This window comes from Salvelinus alpinus, chromosome 27, assembly GCF_045679555.1.
Source record: "Salvelinus alpinus chromosome 27, SLU_Salpinus.1, whole genome shotgun sequence".
NCBI lineage: Eukaryota > Metazoa > Chordata > Actinopteri > Salmoniformes > Salmonidae > Salvelinus > Salvelinus alpinus.
The window spans coordinates 39,224,482-39,246,556 of NC_092112.1; the positions used below are offsets into that span (position 1 = coordinate 39,224,482).

Here is a 22,075-nt window from a genome sequence, read left to right on the forward strand (position 1 = left end):
CTACCTGCAAAATGTTTTGTACCTCCAAATACAATTTTTAAAAGCTCGTACCGTACTGCTGGTTACAAATCTTTGCCAAAAGACAGAAAGCCTGAGTGAACCAAAATAAACTACACCGTTTGTACAGTAGTAGACCACGCCCTCTGCTGGTGAGCACGACATAGTTCTCTCTGCGTAGTGTTTCAAAGAAAATGGCGGAAAGCGAGCTCAACGTTGACAGCATCATCTCTCGATTGCTTGAAGGTAAGCTATTTTTGTATTGCAATTAACCTTGTGGTTATTTGGTGGGGACAGCAAAGAAAAAGGATGTAACATAAATTTATGTCATTTTCAGGTGTCGAAGAACGAATGTAAAAATCATATTTGGTGACGCCAGTTGACTTTGCTAGCTAGCTAACGTTAGCGCGTCAGAGGAGAAAGGTGGGACTGGGAGAGTGGTTCAACAAACTAGTGACTTTAGCCTTAGACAACTGTGTTATGCCCTGTTTAGGTAACTACCATTTACCTGTAACTAGTTAGTTCATTTGCCAAAAAGGCAACATCTGTTTGAATATAAATATATGCTGTCACGTTTGATTTGTGTTATGCTAGCTAACGCGGCGTGTTACAGTAGCAATATGATCAAGCAAGCAAACGTTACTCTAGATTACGAAATTAGCTAGTTAATTACTCTGCACTAGCGCAGGACAGGGATGTTATTTATTTATATATATATATATATATATATATATATATATGCACATATTTTTATTGCTCGTTAGGCACTAGTGTTAGCTTTTAAACCTTGATGAGAGGGGGCTTTGCCAACGGGAACACACACCCCTCTCCCCTCTCTGTCCGTGTTGCTAGGTAACATAGTCAGTTAAAGCTAGCTTGCTAACTACATTCACATTGGTTTTCAACGCAGGGCTGTATAGGGGCTATTACGTTAGTGAAGTAAGAATGCCTCTAACTTAGTCATATGTCTATATGTAACGTTATAGGTAGCAATAACACAGAAAACCCGAGTTAACAATTATGCGTCAACTCGAGCAGTCACAACATTGATTTAACCTGCTATTGATGTCTACACAGTTTCGCATCTGTAGCTGGTTAGTCATTTTACAAACCGCTTTCAATGTTGGTTTGGTATGTACCCACCCGAGCGTTTTATTTTCTGGACTGAACTCACTTATGGAAGATGTCACACTTTAGCCTACATGAAAAGCATGTTTTGTCTGGATTGCTTTTTTTCATATAAATACTGAATACATTTCGAAACAGCCAAGGTGAATTTCAAGGAGATGTTGAAGACCACAGTCAACCTGATATTACACACTGTACATTTTTCCATCAAGCACCTTTTCGTGACACTGTCCCACTTGGAACACTAAGCAAAAGTGACAACCACCTGTTCTATTCAGTTCAGCACATTGCTATAGGTTAATTTGCATAATTGTGTGGAATAAAATTGGTGTGTGTGTGTAGTTTTACATTGGTCTTCATGTATCTTATTTGTCACGTGCAAATCATACAGAGCCTAGTTTTAGGAACGGAATAGCCTATCATCTGTCAGACAGTGCGGAAGCAGCTCCTAAAAAAAGCAAGTACTGGAGTGGAAAGTGCTTTCATAAGACCAGTCATTGCGCAACAAATTCTAAATAGCAATCATGTGTTTAAACTGTTTTGATGGCTACGATTAAAAATAGCTACTATTTTTATTTCTAAATCTCAACTAGTAATTAAAGCGCACCTCCCGTTCCCCAATCGAGTGCATAGGCTATAGTCAACGGTAGGCAGGCTATCAACAAGTCACCCACCACTTTGCAATGTGAGCTTGAGGCAGTATAATTGTTTGAAACCCAATCGTTTTACTTTACTTCAAATAATGAGGCATTTCAAGTAAAATAAAATGTTATTAGTCACAGACGCAGAGTACCACAGGTGTAGACCTTACAGTGAAATGCTTACTTACGAGCCCCTAGCCAACAATGCAGTTTTAAAAAATACAGATAAGAATAAGAACTAAAAGTAACAAGTAATTAAAGAGCAGCAGTAAAATAACAATAGCAAGACTATATACAGGGGGGCACTGGTTAGTTGAGATACTATGTACATGTAGGTAGAGTTATTAAAGTGACTATGCATAGATAACAGAGTAGCTGTTTAGAAGCCTGTTGTGCCTGGCCGTGTAGTCATGAGTGAAAATGGAGTACAGAAGGGGACTGAGCACGCACCCTTGAGGGGCCCCTGTGTTGAGGATCAGCGTGGCGGATGTGTTGTTAACTACCCTTACCACCTGGGGGCGGCCCGTCAGTAAGTCCAGGATCCAATTGCAGAGGGAGGTGTTTAGTCCCAGGGTCCTTAGCTTATTGATGAGCTTTGAGGGCAGTATGGTGTTGAATGCTGAGCTGTAGTCAATGAATAGCATTCTCACATAGGTGTTCTTTTTGTCCAGGTGGGAAAGGGCAGTGTGGAGTGCAATAGAGATTGCATCATCTGTGGATCTGTTGGGGTGGTATGCAAATTGGAGTGGGTCTAGGGTTTATGTGATAATGGTGTTGATGTGAGCCATGACCAGCCTTTCAAAGCACTCCATGGCTACAGACGTGAGTGCTATGGGTCGGTAGTCAATTAGGCAGGTTACCTTGGTGTTCTTGGGCACAGGCACTATGGTGGTCTGCTTAAAACATGTTGGTATTACAGACTCGGACGTGGAGAGGTTTAAAATGTCAGTGAAGACACTTGCCAGTTGGTCAGCGCATGCTCGCAGTACACATCCTGGTAATCCGTCTGGCCCTGCGGCCTTGTGAATGTTGACCAGTTTAAAGGTCTTACTCACATCGGCTGCGAAGAGTGTGATCACACAGTCTTCCAGAACAGCTAGTGCTCTCGTGTATGTTTCAGTGCAATTTGCCTCGACGCGAGCATAGGAGTAGTTTAGCTCGTCTGGTGGGCTCGTGTCACTGGGCAGCTCTCGGCTGTGCTTCCCTTTGTAGTCTGTAATGGTTTGCAAGCCCTGACACATCTGACGAGCGTCAGAGCCGGTGTAGTACGATTCGATCTTAGTTCTGTATTGATGCTTTGCCTGTTTGATGGTTCGTCAGGTGGCATAGCGGGATTTCTTTTAAGTCTCCAGCTCCTTGAAAGCGGCAGCTCTAGCCTTTAGCTCAATGTGGATGTTGCCTGTAATCCATGGCTTCTGGTTGGGGTATGTACTAGAGGTCGACCGATTAATCGGCATGGCCTATTTAATTAGGGGGACGCCGATTACATTACAATCCACAAGGAGACTGCGTGGCAGGCTGACCACCTGTTACGCGAGTGCAGCATCAATAGGACCTTGTGGCTGCAAGGAGCCAAGCTAAGTTGCTAGCTAGCATTGATTATATTTTATAAGATAAGTTTAATCTTCACATAATCACTAGTTAACTACACATAGTTGATGATATTCCTAGGTTAACTAGCTTGTCCTGTGTTGCATATAATCAATGCGGTGCCTGTTAATTTATCATCGACTCACAGCCTACTTCAACTTTGCCAAACGGGTGATGATTTAACAAAAGTGCATTCGCAAAAAAAGCACAATCGTTGCACAAATGTACCTAACCATAAACATCAATGCCTTTCTTAAAATCAATACACAGAAGGATCATTTTTTTTACCTGCATATTTAGTTAAAATAAATGAATGTTAGCAGACCATATTAACTAGGGAAATTGTCACTTCTCTTGCGTTCAGTGCAAGCAGAGTCAGGCTATATGCAGCAGTTTGGGCCGTCCGGCTCGTTGCAAACTGTGTGAAGGCCATGTGTTCCTAACAAAGACCGTAATTAATTTGCCAGAATTTTACATAATTATGACATATCATTGAAGGTTGTGCAGTGTAACAGCAATATTTAGACTTAGGGTTGCCAACTGGTCGATAAAATACGGAACGGTTCTGTATTTCACTGAAAGAATACGTGTTTTGTTTTCGAAATGATACTTTCTGGATTTGACCATATTAATGACCAAAGGCTCATATTTTGGTGTGTTTATTATAATTAAGTTTATGATTTGATAGAGCAGTCTGATTGAGCGGTGGTAGGCAGCAGCAGGCTCGTAAGCATTCATTCAAACAGCACATTACTGCGTTTGCCAGCAGCTCTTAGCTATGCTTGAAGCACAGCGCTGACTTCAAGCATATCAACTCCCGAGATTAGGCTGGCAATACTAAAGTGCCTATAAGAACATCCAATCGTCAAAGGTATATGAAATACAAATGGTACAGAGTGAAATAGTCGACGTGTCATTATTCCTATAATAACTACAACCTAAAACTTCTTAACTGGGAATATGTTCTGAGCAAGGAACTTAAACATTAGCTTTTTTACATGGCACATATTGCACTTTTACTTTCTCCAACACTTTTTGTATTATTTAAACCAAATTGAACATGTTTCATTATTTATTTGAGACTAAATTGATTTTATGTATTATATTAAGTTAAAATAAGTGTTCATTGTTAATTCAGTATTGTTGTAATTGTCATTTACAAATATATAAATGAATATCGGCTGATTTAATCGGTATCGCCTGTTTTTGGTCCTCCAGTAATCCGTATTGGCGTTGAAAAATCATAATCGATCGACCTCTACTATGTACGTATGGTCACTGTGGGTACGACGTCATCGATGCACTTATTGATGAAGCAGATGACTGAGGTGGTATACTCCTCAATGCCATCGGAGGAATCCCGCAACATATTCCAGTCTGTGCTAGCAAAACAGTCCTGTAGTTTAGCATAATTTCTTACCTTGCTTCGAAGTAGCCTAGCCAAAATCCAACTATAGAAACATGGAGGCAATTATTTTATAAGGATTTCATTGTGCCATTAACCAGCATTTCTCTCCTGTTCTATTGGTTTTTATATCAACTTTCTTTGTTTTTCCAGAAGCCAAATGTACAATCCTAGTCATATTAGCAACCCATCCAAGTGGTTGCTATTAGATTCACCCTCTTTCTAAGTCTCTAATAGAGATTTCTATCTGTCACATATGGAACTCTTCGCATTAGGTGCGCTGTTTAGAATGTTTTTTTTCATGCAAATGTTTGAAAATAACATTTTATTAGCTGACGATAGGCTTGCTGTTGGTGCATGTTTCCATTAAGCTCTTAATGAAAAATGGCAGTTCCTTGTATGCATGCATAGTATTTTCTGTTGGTCATGTCATTTTACTGTTTTAAAAAATAAAAACATTCTGACGATGAGGGTCAGTTACTCGGCACGGAAATTTGTTTGCTCGGCAGCAAAATTGACTGAAATTTGCATCCTTAATCCCAACTCAATTCCATTCAGACCACTAGCAGGGCGCTTGCCTAAGTCACCCAGTGACTCCCTGAAAAGTATTAGCCAATCTATTTGTGGGCTCCCAAGTGGTGCCGCGGTGTAAGGCACTGCATCTCAGTGCTAGAGCTGTCACTACAGACACCCTGATTTGAATCCAGGAGGCCCCGGTGCTCAACTGAGCAAGAGGACAAGTACATTTGTGTCTAGTTTGAGAAACAGATGCCTCACAAGTCCTCAACTGGCAGCTTCATTAAATAGTACCCGCAAAACACCAGTCTCCACGTCAACAGTGAAGAGGCGACTCCGCGGGGGTTGCAAAGAAAAAGCCATATCTCAGACTGGCCAATAAAAAGAAAAGATTAAGATGGGCAAAAGAACAGACTCTGGACAGAGGAAGATTGGAAAAAAGTGTTATGGACAGACTAATTTAAGTTTGAGGTGTTCGGATCACAAAGAAGTACATTTGTGGGATGCAGAACAAATGAAAAGTTGCTGGAGCAGTGCTTGACACCATCTGTCCAGCATGGTGGAGGCAATGTCATGGTCTGGGGGTGCTTTGGTGGTGGTGAAGTGGGAGATTTGTACAGGGTAAAAGGGATCTTGAAGGAAGGGTATCACTCCATTTTGCAACGCCATGCCATACCGTGTGGGCGGCGCTTAATTGGAGCCAATTTCCTCCTACAACAGGACAATGACCTATAACACAGTTCCAAACTATGCAGGAACTATTTAGGGAAGAAGCCGTCAGCTGGTATTCTGTCTGTGCTGGCCACTCCATTATAGTCACCGGATCTCAACCCTATTGAGCTGTTTTGGGAGCAGCTTGACCGTATGTTACGTAAGAAGTGCCCATCAAGCCAATTTGTGGGAGGAAGCATAGGGTGAAATATCTTCAGATTACCTCAACAAATTGACAACTAGAATGCCAAAGGTCTACAAGGCTGTAATTCCTGCAAATGGAGGATTCTTTGACAAAAGAAAAGTTTGAAGGACACAATTATTTCTATTAAAAATCATTATTTATAACCTTGCCAACGTCTTGACTATATTTCCTATTCATTTTGCAACTAATTTCATGTATGTTTTCATGGAAAACAAGGACATTTCTAAGTGACCCCAAACTTTTGAACGGTGGTGTACATGTGTCGTCGTCTGTTCTTTTTTAAAACATGTCGACAAAGAGGTTTTTTAGTCGGGACAACCCTACTGTCTATGAATTTGACTGGTTACACTTCTCCAGCCCTGTCCCTCAGCTGTTTAACGAAACAGGTGGGGCGAACACTTTGTTTCAACAGCAGATTGCCACTTTAAGTGGTTGCATATTCTGCACTGGTTTGAAGACGATGAAAAGCACATTACACATTTTAAAGCCAGCACGATTTAAAATGGAGAGAAGGGTCATGACTCGTGGTTGTGATTGATAGCCCTATCTTTCTCTCAAGTGCGAGGATGTCGTCCAGGGAAGATAGTCCAGATGACGGAGGCGGAGGTGCGGGGGTTGTGCATCAAGTCCCGGGAGATCTTCCTCAGTCAGCCCATTCTACTGGAGCTGGAGGCTCCGCTCAAAATCTGCGGTCAGTACAATGAAGTATTCCTCTTCCTTCCTACTGCTATATATATCCTTACTCCTGGGCCCTCTTTCTTTCCCCCTGAGAGGACAAATAGCATATGAGAAATGTATGAGACATACCAGGGTTAGAAAAATATAAGCTGTCTGAATAAAGACAGGCCTAATGTTTGTGAATTTACATGAACGTGAAAAGGGCATCCTCGCCCACACACAGTTGTCTTTAAACCAACATGTCAGAGAGAAAGGAGAGGATAGGATAACAAATTGGAGAGGATAGGATAACAAATTGGAGAGACATAGGCCTAGCTCAGTAAGTAGAGCAGTAGGATGTAAGTGGTGTGTGTCTCCCTCAAGTGTCTGCGGCTCTGCAGGATGGGGTCATCTCCCTTCCAGCAAGGACAATCTGGATCAAGCTCACTCTCCACTCCTGCCAAGTGTCCAGGCTATGTCAATCTCAATGTGACTACCCTGGTTAAAGAGAACTTAAAATAATGGTTGTCTCATAACCTCTCTGCTCTCGTTCTCCCACTAGGTGATATCCATGGCCAGTACACAGACCTGCTGCGGCTCTTTGAGTACGGGGGCTTCCCGCCGGAGGCTAACTACCTGTTCCTGGGAGACTACGTGGACCGAGGCAAGCAGTCCCTGGAGACCATCTGTCTACTGCTGGCCTACAAGATCAAATACCCCGAGAACTTCTTCCTACTCAGAGGCAACCACGAGTGTGCTTCCATCAACCGCATCTACGGTTTCTATGATGAGTGTAAGACAGGAAGCAGTGTCTCTCACACACACACACACAAACACACACGCTGAATCGGTTATCTTTCTCAGTGTCTGCGGCACTGGAAAGGGCCAACACACAAATGGAATTCATAATGGCAATGGTTTTGTGTTTTCTACTGAGTATACCAAACATTAGGAACACCTTCCTAATATTGAGTTGCACCACCTCAGAACAGCCTCAATTCATCGGGGCATGGACTCTACAAGGTGATGAAAGTGTTCCACAGGGATGCTGGCGCATGTTGACTCCAATGCTTCCCACAGTTGTCAAGTTGGCTGGATATCTTTGGGGTGGTGGACCATTCTTGATACACACGAGAAACTGTTGAGCGTTATAAACCCAGCAGTGTTGTAGTTCTTGACACACTCAAACCGGTGAGCCTGACACCTACCATACCCCATACCCCAGTCTTGCCCATTCACCCTTTGAATGGCACACAATTCAGAATGGCACACAATCCAGACAATCCCGTCTCAATTGTCTCTAGGCTAAAAAAAAGCTACATTCATCCTGTTTATCTATACTGATTTGAAGTGGATTTAACAAGTGACATCAGTAAGGGATCATAGCTTTCACCTGGTGTCATGGAAAGAGCAGGTGTTCTTAATGTTTTATTTACTCAGTGTAATTCCATGTCTTTCTATGTTGTGTTCCCCAGGCAAACGCAGATTCAACATAAAGCTGTGGAAGACCTTCACAGATTGCTTCAACTGTCTGCCCATCGCCGCTATAATCGATGAGAAGATCTTCTGCTGCCATGGAGGTATGCGTGGGTTCTTTTCTATCAATTATTTTTCTATGAATATTATTAATTCACAATCATCCCTCTTCCTCAGGTCTCTCTCCTGATCTACAGTCCATGGAGCAAATTCGACGCATCATGAGGCCAACCGATGTCCCTGACACAGGTGTGTAAACGTGTGTGTGTGGTACATGTGCCGTATTTGTGGTGGCTCTGACTGCACTCTCTCTGTGCTAGGCCTGCTGTGTGATCTGCTGTGGTCGGATCCAGACAAAGATGTGCAGGGCTGGGGGGAAAACGACCGGGGCGTCTCCTTCACCTTTGGGGCCGACGTGGTCAGCAAGTTCCTTAACCGCCACGACCTGGACCTCATCTGCAGAGCCCACCAGGTAGAGCCTAATGTATGAAGGCTATGTTCATTAGAATGCATCTCTAAAGAAGGTTCATTAACTCAAGTGTTGTTCTGTACTGGAAGGTTGTTGAGGACGGCTATGAATTTTTTGCCAAACGGCAGCTGGTGACGCTATTCTCGGCTCCCAACTACTGCGGGGAGTTTGATAACGCTGGGGGCATGATGAGCGTTGACGAGTCCCTCATGTGTTCCTTTCAGGTGAGAACACACACGTAAACACACTTACTGTGGATGAGTCTCCCAATGCTGGAAACACACTGAGTATTAATACTTTCTCTCTCTCAGATTTTGAAGCCGTCAGAGAAAAAAGCTAAGTACCAGTATGGAGGGGTGAACTCGGGACGCCCCGTAACCCCGCCCCGTACTGCCCAAGCCCCCAAGAAGAGGTGAGCGTCTGGCCCCCCCCCCCCCCCCCGTCACGCATCCTCCTCGCACCCTTTCCCCTGCAACGTCCTGTCCCCTCCCATCTATAGGAAGTGCTCTAGCCCCCCCCTGACCCCCACTCACCTCTTTCATATATGTGTAAAACATAAAATCTTCGCTGTGAACATTTCGTTTTTTTGCTTGTTTGTTGGTATTTTTATTCATAATGTAAGTGACTTGTGGTTTTTCAATGCTATGAAATGTGTTGCTCAGGTTAAGGTGCAGCAATACGATACAAACCTTTTGTGGAAAGGGGCAACACATTTGGAACGGACGCTTTTCTGCCTTCAAACATAGTAAAAAAAAGTATAGCTTTTTATTTGAGTGAGATGGGTTCTTTACCCCCCAGCCAACAACGTTGACTCTTCCAGACCTATAACGTTTCCAGACCCTCGCATTTTCCCTGCTAATGCGTATGTAACCTTCTCACAATATTACTAATAACATGCCATTTTCCTCCCACATTTTGGCTACAGTAACTGAGTGGAATGATTTAGCCTCCTAGTGAGTTTGGAGAATGTCATTTTCACCCTGTTGGACTCAATGTTCTCTTTATGCGGACTAATGAAGTATTAACAAAAATTACTTTGAAAGTACTCGTACAAATGCATATTATCAGAACCATACAAAATGACGGTATATACAGAGAAGTACTAGTACAGTTAAGGTTGCGTGTACTAACTCAAAGGGCTCACAAATGGGTGTTCCAAATGCCTGTTGGTTTTGAATCAAGCCCTTCCACACCAGCCTCTCTTCTTATCCACTGAACCTGCTTCCATTGCTGAAGACTGTTTGTTATGGACATTGCTTTTACTGTATGCCTGTGAGAATGCATAGATGGTTGTGGCTTGGGAAGTTAAAGGCAAGATTCAAAGGCACCTGATTTCAATTGGTGTTCAGTAGCCTATTATTTTTCTCACACACGACCAGTTGGCCCCACAAGACTATTACCAGGTTTTTTTTAATTTATTTTTTATACTTATGAGCTGTTTTCAGCATTGCCCCTGCAGTTCTTGTAAACATGAAATATTACACACTGAGGTCAGCGCATGTTTACCAAGCTCGCAGAGATGGCACTTTTTACTCTGCAGTGTCAGTTACTTAGACATTGCTGCCCCCTAGTGGTAGATTGACCGCCTAAAGAGGTTGAAGACGTCAACAACAAGCAAGGCATCAGAATGCATGAGCCAGTGAGTATATCTACTTGGTGGACCTTTCCTGTATGCTGATTCCAATATCTGGTTCAGAATTATTATTCTCATCCAACTAATGAGCTTACTAAGGAATATTTTAAATAACATTTTAGTTTGAGTTAGGGCACATCTCGCCTTTTGCCTTGTTCTCATCTATCGGTCTCTCTTCAATTTGGAAACTGTCATTGTTTTAAACAGTTTTGAGATTTGTACAAGTTTGTTTCAGAATCTTTGAATGGAATAAATGGAACAGTGCTGTTGACCCTGCCTCATGTCTGTCATTATGCTTTAGGGTGCCTTTCAAACCAGTGCATCGGAGGGCCTAGTGTTGTTGTGCTGTCTACCAGAAAGGTAATACGGATGTATGTCAGCCAATTACTAATTTAGAACAGAGATTTTTACCAAATCGTTTGGACATGGTTAAGGCCAAGCCTGTCTGACACCAGCTCTCAAAGTCCTCCCGACTTGTCATGGGTGTCAGGCTTGCTTACTTTTATGCCTTGGTAATTATTTAATTTAACCCTTATTTTACCAGGTAAGTTGACTGAGAACTCAGTCTTATTTACAGCAACGGGGAATAGTTACAGGGGAGATGAATGAGCCAATTGTAAACTCGGGATGTTTAGGTAACCGTGATGGTCTGAGGGCCAGATTGGGAATTTAGCCAGGACACCGGGGTTAAAACTTCTTATGGCTGGGGGCAGTATTGAGTAGCTTGGATGAATAAGGTGCCCAGAGTAAACTGCCTGCTACTCAGTCCCAGAAGCTAAGATATGCATATTATTAGTAGATTTGGATAGAATAGACTCTGAATAATGTCTGTGAGTATAACAGAACTCATATGGCAGGCAAAAACCTGAAATTCAACCAGGAAGTGGGAAATCTGAGGTTTGCCTATCCAATATACATGGGGTCATATTGCACTTCCTAGGCTTCCACTAGATGTCAATTGTCTTTAGAACCTTGTTTGATGCTTCTACTGTGAAGGAGGGGGGAATAAGAGCTGATTGAGTCAGGGCTCTGGCAGAGTGCCACGAGCTCACTCAGACGCACCCCCGTGAGAGTTAGCTACGTTCCATCGCATTTCTACAGACAAAGGAATTCTCCGGGTTGAATCATTATTGGAGATTTAGGTTAAAAACATCCTAAAGATTGATTCTATACATCGTTTGACATGTTTCTACGAACTGTAATGGACTTTTTTGACTTTGGCCTTCGGAACTAAACGTGCGAACAAAAAGGAGGTATTTGGACAAATGATGGACGTTATCGAACAAAACAAACATTTATTGTGGAACTGGGATTCCTGGGAGTGTATTCTGATGATCAAAGGTAAGTGAATATTTATAATTCTATTTCTGACTTCTGACTCCACAACATGGCGGGTACCTGTATGGCTTGTTTTTGTGACTGAGCGCCGTACTCAGATTATTGCATGGTGTGCTTTTTCCGTAAAGTTTTTTGGAAATCTGACAGCGGTTGCATTAAGTTTATCTAAAGTTCCATGTAAAACACTTGTATCTTTTATCAATGTTTATTATGAGTATTTCTGTGGCTCTCTGCAAAATCACCGGATGTTTTGGAGGCAAAACATTACTGAACATAACGCGCCAATGTAAACTAAGATTTTTGGATATAAATATGAACTTTATCAAACAAAACATACATGTATTGTGTAACATGAAGTCATATGAGTGTCATCTGATGAAGATCATCAAAGGTTAGTGATTCATTTTCTCTTTCTGCTTTTTGTGACTCCTCTTTGGCTGGAAAAATGGCTGTGTTTTTCTGTGACTAGGTGCTGACCTAACATAATCAGATGGTGTGCTTTCGTCGTAAAGATTTTTTGAAATCGGACACTGTGGTGGGATTAACAACAAGTGTAGCTTTAAAATGGTGTCAAATACTTGTATGTTTGAGTAATTTTAATTATGAGATTTCTGTTTGAATTTGGCGCCCTGCACTTTCACTGGCTGTTAAGTCGATCCCGTTAACGGGATCTCAGCCGCAAGAAGTTTAACACCTCTACTCTTACGATAAGTGCCATGGGATCTTTAGTGACCACAGAGTCAGGACACCTGTTTAACATCCTACCCAAAAGACGGCACACGTCTCCAATCAAGGGACAAACCCAGCAGTGGAATGCAGGGTGGTATGCTGCTGGCCGAATCAGTCTGGGCTGTTAATGTTTTGTAGAAATGTCTAGTAAAAAGAAATTGGGAACAAAACTGTCAAACATGGCCTGATTTTTCCTAGTCAACAATTATCTATACACAGTATAAAAGTGCAGTGTTGTTTTTAACACTGATGTGCAATATGTTACACAAGTTATTATAGAACTAAACAAATACGATTCTCATGATTTAAAGAACATTTTATACAAATTTGTTTTTGGACAATACGTGGTACAGTAAATTTATCAATCAGGGCTTGAGAGCCTGCAGGACTGACTGGGGCACTCTGCTGGCATAATACTGGTGGTTGCGTAGAGTGGCCAGCACCCCAGCGGAGTTCATGTGCTTCACGTTAGCATCATAACACAACGCACTGCCATGCATGTCTGTCAGCTTACCTGCAGAGGGACAGACAAAAGAGAAAAAATGGCAGGCAACATTACTGTCCTTACTCATAATTAGGAGGTACTTTCAGTAAGATAGAGGAAGATTGTTGCTTACCTCCTACTGCATGCAGGATGGCTTCAGGGGCACATGTGTCCCACTTTTTAGTTCCTAGACTGGCAAATACATAGGCTGAAGCCTTCCCCTCCACAAGCTGAATAATCTACACAAAGATAGGGTGCAACAGAGGAGTAAGACTACATTGTATAATTACTGTATTCAGAAAGTATTCATACCTCGACTTATTCCAAAGTGTTACAGCCAGAATTCAAAAACACCCATCTACACACAACACTGCAAATGTATTGAAAATGAAATGTCATTTATAAATATTCACACCACTGAATACATGTTAGAATCACCTTTGGCAGTGATTATCTAGTTGAATAGAGAGTGAATGATGAAGGCCAGTGATGAAGATGTCTAGTTGGCACCGAGGCCCAGTGTGATGACTCAATCACGACGTATGGCATTGTTTGAATTACTGACCATCTGTGGGCCACAGTGGTCAAACACACCTTTACTGTGGTAATCTCGATGAAGAGACAGTCCCACAGACGTCCTAAGGTCACTGAAGCCAGGAGAGGTGAAGATTTGAATTGACAAAATTAATGTTACTATGTGAATTCAAGAGTTCATAAAGAGCTATGAATTTTGATATGTTTCATTGTACTGTAGATTTGTTAGAGAAACTGTTATTCTGTTCGTTGGACAGCGGAAAGTTCAAAGGGGAACAACAACGATGTGCTCTTATCATACAGTGTTGAGGTGTGATAATTAGATTAGAGAACGTGTCTGAAGTTATGACTTATGTTTTGGGCCTTGCAAATTGATGTTAAATTAGACTGGGAGATACTGGGATTTATCGCTCTTAGAAGAATAAAAGCTTGTCTTAAACTTAGGTCAGGGTAGATCTCTTGATGTACGTTTGTATATCATAGTGATGAATTTTCTATGCCGTTAAAACAGAATATTTTGCATTCTTTTTATCATGAAGATTTCTGGTATGACCCTGCCAAGCCGACACAGCCTGGGATCGAACCCGGCTTTGAAATGATGCCTCTAGCAGTGCCCTAGACTGCTGCGCCACTCGAAGTCCAAATCTGATCACTTTTAAATAGATACGAACCGTAGTCCTCACATTGGAGTAATTTTCCTTTAAATATTATTTGATGATGTCTAATAGTACATTTTATTCACAATATACAGTACCAGTCAAAAGTTGACACACCTACTCATTCCAGGGTTTTTCTTTATTTGACTTTTCTACATTGCAGAATAATAGTGAAGACATCAAAACTATGAAATAACACATCTAGAATCATGTGTTAAACAAATCAAAATATATTTTATATTTGAGATTCTTCAAAGTAGCCACTCTTTCTTTGCCTTGACAGCTTTGCACGCTCTTGGCATTCTTTCAACCAGCTTCATGAGGTAGTCACGTGGAATGCATTTCAAGTCCATATTATGACAAGAACAGCTCAAATAAGCAAAGAGAAACGACAGTCCGTTACTTTAAAAGACATGAAGGTCAGTCAATCTGGAACATTTCAAGAACTTTGAAAGTTTCTTCAAGTGCAGTCGCAAAAACCATCAAGCGCTATGATGAAACTGTCTCTCATGAGGACCACCACAGGAAAGGAAGACCCAGGGTTACCTCTGCTGCAGAGGATAAGTTCATTAGAGTTAACTGCACCTCAGAAATTGCAGCCCAAATAAATGCTTCAGAGTTCAAGTAACAGACACATTTCTCAACATCAACTGTTCAGAGGAGACTTTGTGAATCAGGCCTTCATGGTTGAATTTCTGCAAAGAAACCACTACTAAAGGACACCAATAATAAGAAGAGACTTGCTGTGGCCTAGAAACACAAGCAAAGGACAGACTGGTGGAAATATCTGTCCTTTGGTCTGATTAGTCCAAATTTGAGCTTTTTGGCTACAACCGCTGTGTCTTTGAGACGCAGAGTAGGTGAACGGATGATCTCCGCATGTGTAGTTCCCACCGTGAAGCATGTAGGAGGTGGTGTGGGGGTGCTTTGCTGGTGACAGTCTGATTTATTTAGAATTCAAGGCACACTTAACCAGCATGGCTACCACAGCATTCTGCAGCAATACGCCATCCCATCTGGTTTGTGCTAAGTGGGACTATTATTTGTTTTACAACAGGACAATGACCCAACACACCTCCAGGCTGTGTAAGGGCTATTTGACCAAGAAGGAGAGCGATGGAGTGCTGCATCAGTTGACCTGGCCTCCAATCACCTGACCTCAACCCAATTGAGATGGTTTGGGATGAGTTGGACTGCAGAGTGAAGGAAAAGCAGCCAAAAGGTGCTCATGTGGGAACTCCTTCAAGACTGTTGGAAAAGCATTCCAGGTGAAGCTGGTTGAGAGAATGCAGTGTGCAAAAGTTGTCTACTTTGAATAATCTCATTTTGATTTGTTTAACACTTTTTTGGTTACTACATTATTTCAAGGCTTGCAAACTTGGCTATACCCACTGGGTATGATTATGGGGCTATAGCATTCACATGATAATGAAGTCAGATGTAATATCATAGTAGGGTCATAGACCCCTAAAATAATTATTTGTCATCTTCAGACAGAGAATTTTCACGATTCTACAGTTACATCTGAGTCTTTCTGGGTAAGTCTAAGCTTTGCTCACCTGGATTGTACAATATTTGCACATTCTTTTAAAACGTCAAGTTGGTTGTTGATCATTGCTAGATAGCAATTTTCAAGTCTTGCCATGGTTTTGACTTAAATCAGCTTGAAAATTTAACTAGGCCACTCAGGAAAATTCAATGTCTTGGTAAGCAACTCCAGTGTACATTTGGGTTTGTGTTTTAGGTTGTCCTGCTGAAAGGTGAATGTTTCCAAGTATCTGCTGGAAAGCAGACAGAACCAGGTTTTCCTCTAAGATTTTACCTGTGCTTAGCTCTATTCTGTTTATTTTTACCCTAAACTCCCTTGCATACAAGGGAGACAAGCATACCCATAACATGATGCAACCACGACCATGCTTGAAAATATGGAGAGTGGTACTCAGTGATGTGTTGTTGGATTTGCCCCAAGCATAACACTTTGTATTCAGGATAAAGTTAATTTCTTTGCCACATTTTTTTTGCAGTATTGCTTTAGTGCCTAATTGCAAACAGGATGAATATTTGTAATATGTACAGGCTTTCTTCTTTTCACTCTGTCATTTCGGTTAGTATTGTGGAATAACTACAATGTTGTCGATCCATCCTCAGTTTTCTCCAATCACAGCCATTAAACTCAACTGTTTTAAAGTCACCATTGGCCTCATGGTGAAATCCCTGAGCGGTTTCTTTCCTCTGGCAAAGGAGTTAGGAAGGACTCCTGTATCTTTGAAGTGACTGGGCGTATTGATTGATACACCATCCAAAGTGTAATTAATAACTTCACCATGCTCAAGAAGATATTCAATCTCTGCTTTTATTTTATCATTATGCGTGTAGTCGTTATGGACTGGGGAGTCTTTCAGGATAAAAATACTAAACATAATTCAGCTAAGCACAGGGAAAAATCATAAAGGAAAGCCTGGTTCAGTCTGTTTTCCACCAGCCACTGGGAGAAGAATTCTCCTTTCAGCAGGACAAATCTACACTGGAAGTTGCTTACCAAGAAAACAATGTTCCTGAGTGGCCGAGTTAGTTGACTTTACTTAAATCTACGGCAAGACCTGCAAATTGTTGTCTAGCAATGATCAACAAGGTGCTTCTACAAAGTATTTACTCAGGGGTGTGAATACTAATAAGATTTTCTGCATTTCATTTTCAACAAATTTGCAAAAAAATTCTAAAAACATGTTTTCACTTTGTCATTATGGGGGTATTGTGTATAGGCCAGTGACACAAAATCTCAATTTAATCCATTTGAAATTCAGGCTGTAACAACATGTGGAAGGTGAAGGGATGTGAATACATTCTCTGAATACATATGCACCCCTAACCTTCCCATCCCTGTATATTTCACCTTATTTCCTGCTCCGCCGACTCTTATCACATCATGAGGTTCCATGGCATCCACAGTGTCTGTGACGAGTTTGTTGCTGTGGGAACGGGTTGTGGTGACAATGCGTCGGCCATCCGGGACCTCTTGTAGCTCGAACCCGAAAGCGCCCAGTCCGGGCATTCCCCACAGAGTTCTCCCCATGTCTGCTGACTCCGTCCCCAGCTGTAGATACAGAAGAAAGGACATTATACACACAGACTAAAGTAGTGTTCAGTAGGGAACACTATAGAAAATGAAAAATCTGTTCTTATTTGGACAAATCTCCCCATTTCAAAACATTTCCTCCCTACTGAATATGTCATTCCCTGATAGGGTGAGAGGGTATAAGGTAGAACAAATTGTTTGTCACCTGATAATTGAAGAAGGGCTGGTTGATGACCCCAGCAATGGCCTTCCCGCCATATGCAATGCCGATCAGAACAGTCACATGATCAAGAAGCCCTGACATCATATGACAACATTTTAGCTGAAGGGAACAAATAACAGTGGACTTCACACAAGTATTGTCATGTATAACTACACTGAACAAAAATATTTTAAAAACAACATGCAACAATTTCAAAGATTTTACTGAGTTACAGTTCATATAAGGAAATCAATCAAAATACATTAATTTGGCCCTAATCTATGAATTTCGCATGACTGGGCAGGGGTGCAGCCATGGGTGGGCCTTGGCGGGCATAGGACCACCCACTTGGGAGCCAGGTCAACCCACTGGGGTCCAGGCCCAGCCAATCAGAATGAGTTTTTCCCCACAAAAGGGCTTTATTACAGACAAAATTACTCCTCAGCACTGATCCCGCAGGTGAAGAAGCCAGATGTGGAGGTCCTGGGCTGGCGTGGTTACACATGGTCTGTGTTTGTGAGGCAGGTTGAACGTACTGCCAAATTCTCTAAAACGACGTTCGAGGTGGCTTATGGTAGATAAACATGACATTTTCTGGCAACAGCTCTGGTGAACATTCCTGCAGTCAGCATGCCAATTGCACACTCCCTCAAAACTTGAGACATCTGTGGCATTGTGTTGTGACAAAACTGCACATTTTAGTGTGCGTATGGAACATTTCTGGGAGCTTTTATTTCAGCTCATGAAACATGGGACCAACACTTTACATGTTGCGTTTATATTTTGGTTCAGTGTATTTTTCCAGCATGAAAAACAAATCAGTGAGGTAAAAGTAGTATAATGGTACAAAGGAAAAAAGGGATAGAGAGAAGCCCTAGGACCATTCCTCAGGACTACCTGGCCTGATGACGCCTGGCTGTCCACAGCCTGGTCGCACGGCAACAGTTAGTAAGGACGCCTGTATCTTTGTAGTGACTGGGTGTATTGATTGATATCATCTAAAGTGTAATTAATAACTTCACCATGCTCAAAAATATATTCAATCTCTGCTTTTATTTTATTATTATGCGTGTAATCGTTAAGGACAGGGGTGTTTTTCCAGGATAAAAAAATAAACGGACTTCAGCTAAGCACAGGGGGAAAAAATCTGAGGAAAGCCTGGTTGTCTGTTTTCCACCAGACACTGATCCCAGGAATTATCCTTTCAGCAGGACAATAAACTAAAACACATGGCCAAATCTACACTGGAGTTGCTTACCAAGAAAAAACTGTGAATGTTCCTGAATGGCTGAGTTACAGTTTTGACTTTACTTGAAAATCTACAGCAAGACCTGAAAATGGTTGTCTAGCAATGATCAACAAGGTGCTTCTACAAAGTATTTACTCGGGTGTGAATACTAATATGAGATTTTCTCCATTTCATTTTCAACAAATTTGCTAAAAATTCTAAAAACATGTTTTCACTTTGTCATTATGGGGTATTGTGTATAGGCCAGTGAGAAAAATCTCAAATTAATCCATTTGAAATTCAGGCTGTAACAACGTGTGGAAAGTTAAGGGATGTGAACTTTCGGAAGGCACTGTATATTAATACATATGCACTCTATACCTTCCCATCCCTGTATATTTCACCTTATTTCCTGCTATCACATCATGAGGTTCCATGGCATCCACGGTGTCTGTGGCGAGTTTGTTGCTGTGGTTTCAACTGTTCTTCCTGCGGCTACGGAACCCTGACCTGTTCACTGGACGTACTACCTTGTCCCGGACCTGGTGTTTTTGACTCTACCGCACCTGCTGTCGCGACCTCTGCATGCTCGGCTATGAAAAGCCAACTGACATTTACTACTGAGGTACTGACCTGTTGCACCCTCTACAACCACTGTGATTATTATTTGACTCTGCCGGTCAAATATGAACATCTTGAAGAACAATCTAGCCTTAATGGCCATGAAATCTTATAATCTCCACACGATGCATCCAGAAGAGGAATGGCCACCCCTCAGAGCCTGGTTCCTCTCTAGGTTTCTTCCTGGGCTCCTGCCTTTCTAGTTTTTCCTAGCCACCTTGCTGTTTTGGGGTTTTAAGCTGGGTTTCTGTATAAGCACTTTGTGACATCTGCTGAAAATAAACTTGATTTGATGCCCAAGCATTTCTCCTTTACCCTCCCTCTCCACCTATTCTGCTCTTGTCCCTCCCAGTCCAAATGCCCTCCCTCTATCACCATACGGATAGCCGTGCCGAGAAGCTGGGCGTCCGACCCCGTGTGACGCATCTGATTTGGCAGGTAGAAACACTTTGCTGCTGCTAAGCAGGGATGAAGAGAAATGGGATGAAGATAGGAGAGAGAGAGAGACAGAAAGCAAACAGGGAATCAGCACTGATGATTAGGTTGGAGATGTGGTAATGTTAAGACTGAATTAAAGAAAGAACGGGGAGGTTTTTGTCAAATATGTTCTACCCTCTTGTGGCTTCGAGTCAGTGACTCTTATCACAGTGACTGGCAAAAATAATAACACTAGTAAGTTCATTTACCTTCAGTGTATTCTTTGGTGCCATCAAGGGGGTCGACCCACACAACCAGCTAAAAAAAAAATATATATATATCTGCCATTCAAACACAGAAACATAGCTGGAATGAGCAGTCAGTACCCAGAAAATAATCAAAATCAGGACAGTAGGTTTCAGTTTCAGCTCTAGTGTCTCTCTCACCTCCTCTTCTTTCAGGGCACTGTACTCTGCTGGACAGGACTTCTGTAGGATATCTTCAGATTGACCGCTCTCAATCAGGTCCTCTTTGATTGCCTCCTCTGGCAGATCCTGACGTGCGAGAGAGATGTTCACTGTTCAGACTAGGATGTTGTGAAACGTGTTGTGTATTCTAATCTGCAGATCAACGTTTATTGGTCAATAACATTAGGACAGATCCTATTAATGTACATTCATATACCCACCTCCTCTCCGATTATGGTGATTTTGGGGAAGCTTTTAGACAGAGAGGCACAGATGCTCTGCTGGACCAGCCGGTCTGCCAGTGTCTGTAGATCGTTGGCCCCTGTCTGTGTACATTGAGTACAGAGAAATCATTTATAAAACAACAATCAAGCTCCATTTCACTGCCCATCAATCTCCAGCATTTCGTCCCCCTCTCCGTTCAGTCAGTCAAACCTTTTCCACGATGCCCAGCTCTCCGCTCTGAAGAACCATTCGTACAATGGCTCCAGCCTTCTCTGCCATAGCGTAAGCCGAAGCTACCAGACGCATCACCACAGCTGGATTTCCAGACATTGCTGATGGAAAGAGAAACACAAAAGTGTAAAGCTGAGGGAGAAAGTTTCCACCATGCACCCTCAAGACTTCATTGTATCACTCACATCAGTCAACAAGTCAATGTAATCAACACACCCTCGACATGTAGTAGAGGAAAGTGCAGTATTTGTGCTGTCACCATTACTTTGGCAAAATAAATAGCTTTGTGCCTAAAACACACTTTTAGGCACTAATATACTACCTGTCCTACACACACCATATCTCAATGACACACACGAAATGAAGTAGTTGCAGTAACAATGTGCCATGAGGACAATTGGCTTAACTATTGGAATGAATTAGATGCGCATGATTCTACCCTTCTAAACCCAACGGTCAAAGGTTACTAGCTAACGTTATGGTTTACTATAATCTCTCGTGACAACATTCGCGAGAATTGTACTTCTAGGTAACCGAGGTGACTAATAGCTGTGTATGTGTGCGTGTTATAATGCTTACTACTACCAGAAACCTGGTGATATTTTTAAGCAAATAAGTCTGTTCTGACTTAGCCTAGGTAGTTGATAGTGCACATCTAGCGTCCATGCACTGTATCGGCTGCCTAGGCTAGTTCTGACTGTTCCCCGGCATTAGACTACTAGCTACTGTAGTGCCACAACTGCAGGAACGTTAGTAACTTAGTGCTGGTTAGCTAACTACAGTATTTAGGAAAGCGATCTAAATTGAGACAACATGAACATTCACTCAGCAGCACTGAGGACACTATCTTCACTACACATTTATAGTACACCATTAATCTAGCTAGTAAGCACATTTTTAATGAAAGAATATAATGTCTCTTACTAATCTCCAGAAGTAATAGCTCGGGACTTGTACTGCAATGAATGTGAGGTATACCGGGACTCTGGGTGCAGGGACGTCACCGGATAGAAAACCCAATATGGCTTCTTCTTCTTTGATGATGTTCAACGGCAGGTTGGCATCCATTAAATGTGACATTACCGCCACCTACTAGATTGGAGTATAACTTCCTTGTAGTTTGCTTATTTTTTATGTCTAAAATAAAGAAATAAAAAATTCAACAAATACCCTACCATCTAAATACCATACTCCACTATTTAAATCTATTTAGTCCTACTTCAGGCCAACAGTCAAATGATGGGACACCACCATTTAACACACCCTGTAACTCTTCTGATGTTAAGTCTCGCACACCCAAATACCTCTCTGCAGCTGCCACCACAACCTCTATGTTCTGCGACTTAAGTTCCATCCCTGGAGTACAGTTGATAACCACTACTATAAATGCCAAAAATCCAATCTTACTGAAACATATATCACTTGTTGGTTTATCCCTC

At 41.9% G+C, this 22,075-nt stretch overlaps 2 protein-coding genes across 2 annotated transcripts; one reads left to right on the forward strand and one right to left on the reverse strand.

The window, feature by feature from the left end:
- The first annotated feature begins 98 nt into the window (after nt 1–98).
- LOC139556537 (serine/threonine-protein phosphatase PP1-beta catalytic subunit-like) lies at nt 99–10,699 on the forward strand. The gene is made up of 8 exons (XM_071370596.1): nt 99–243; nt 6,753–6,884; nt 7,413–7,643; nt 8,326–8,430; nt 8,504–8,575; nt 8,647–8,798; nt 8,885–9,019; nt 9,107–10,699. Exons 1-8 carry the CDS (start codon nt 192–194, stop codon nt 9,209–9,211), a joined length of 984 nt encoding a protein of 327 aa, XP_071226697.1. The 5' UTR covers nt 99–191; the 3' UTR covers nt 9,212–10,699.
- A 2,097-nt stretch (nt 10,700–12,796) lies between these two features.
- Nucleotides 12,797–21,688, reverse strand: bpnt1 (bisphosphate nucleotidase 1). The gene is made up of 9 exons (XM_071370597.1): nt 21,561–21,688; nt 20,616–20,737; nt 20,402–20,506; nt 20,160–20,267; nt 19,983–20,031; nt 17,451–17,542; nt 17,063–17,263; nt 13,113–13,218; nt 12,797–13,009 (listed from the first exon to the last, which is right to left on the reverse strand). The coding sequence occupies exons 2-9, from the start codon at nt 20,733–20,735 to the stop codon at nt 12,861–12,863; spliced, it is 930 nt and encodes a 309-aa protein (XP_071226698.1). The 5' UTR covers nt 20,736–20,737; nt 21,561–21,688; the 3' UTR covers nt 12,797–12,860.
- Nucleotides 21,689–22,075: the final 387 nt, after the last annotated feature.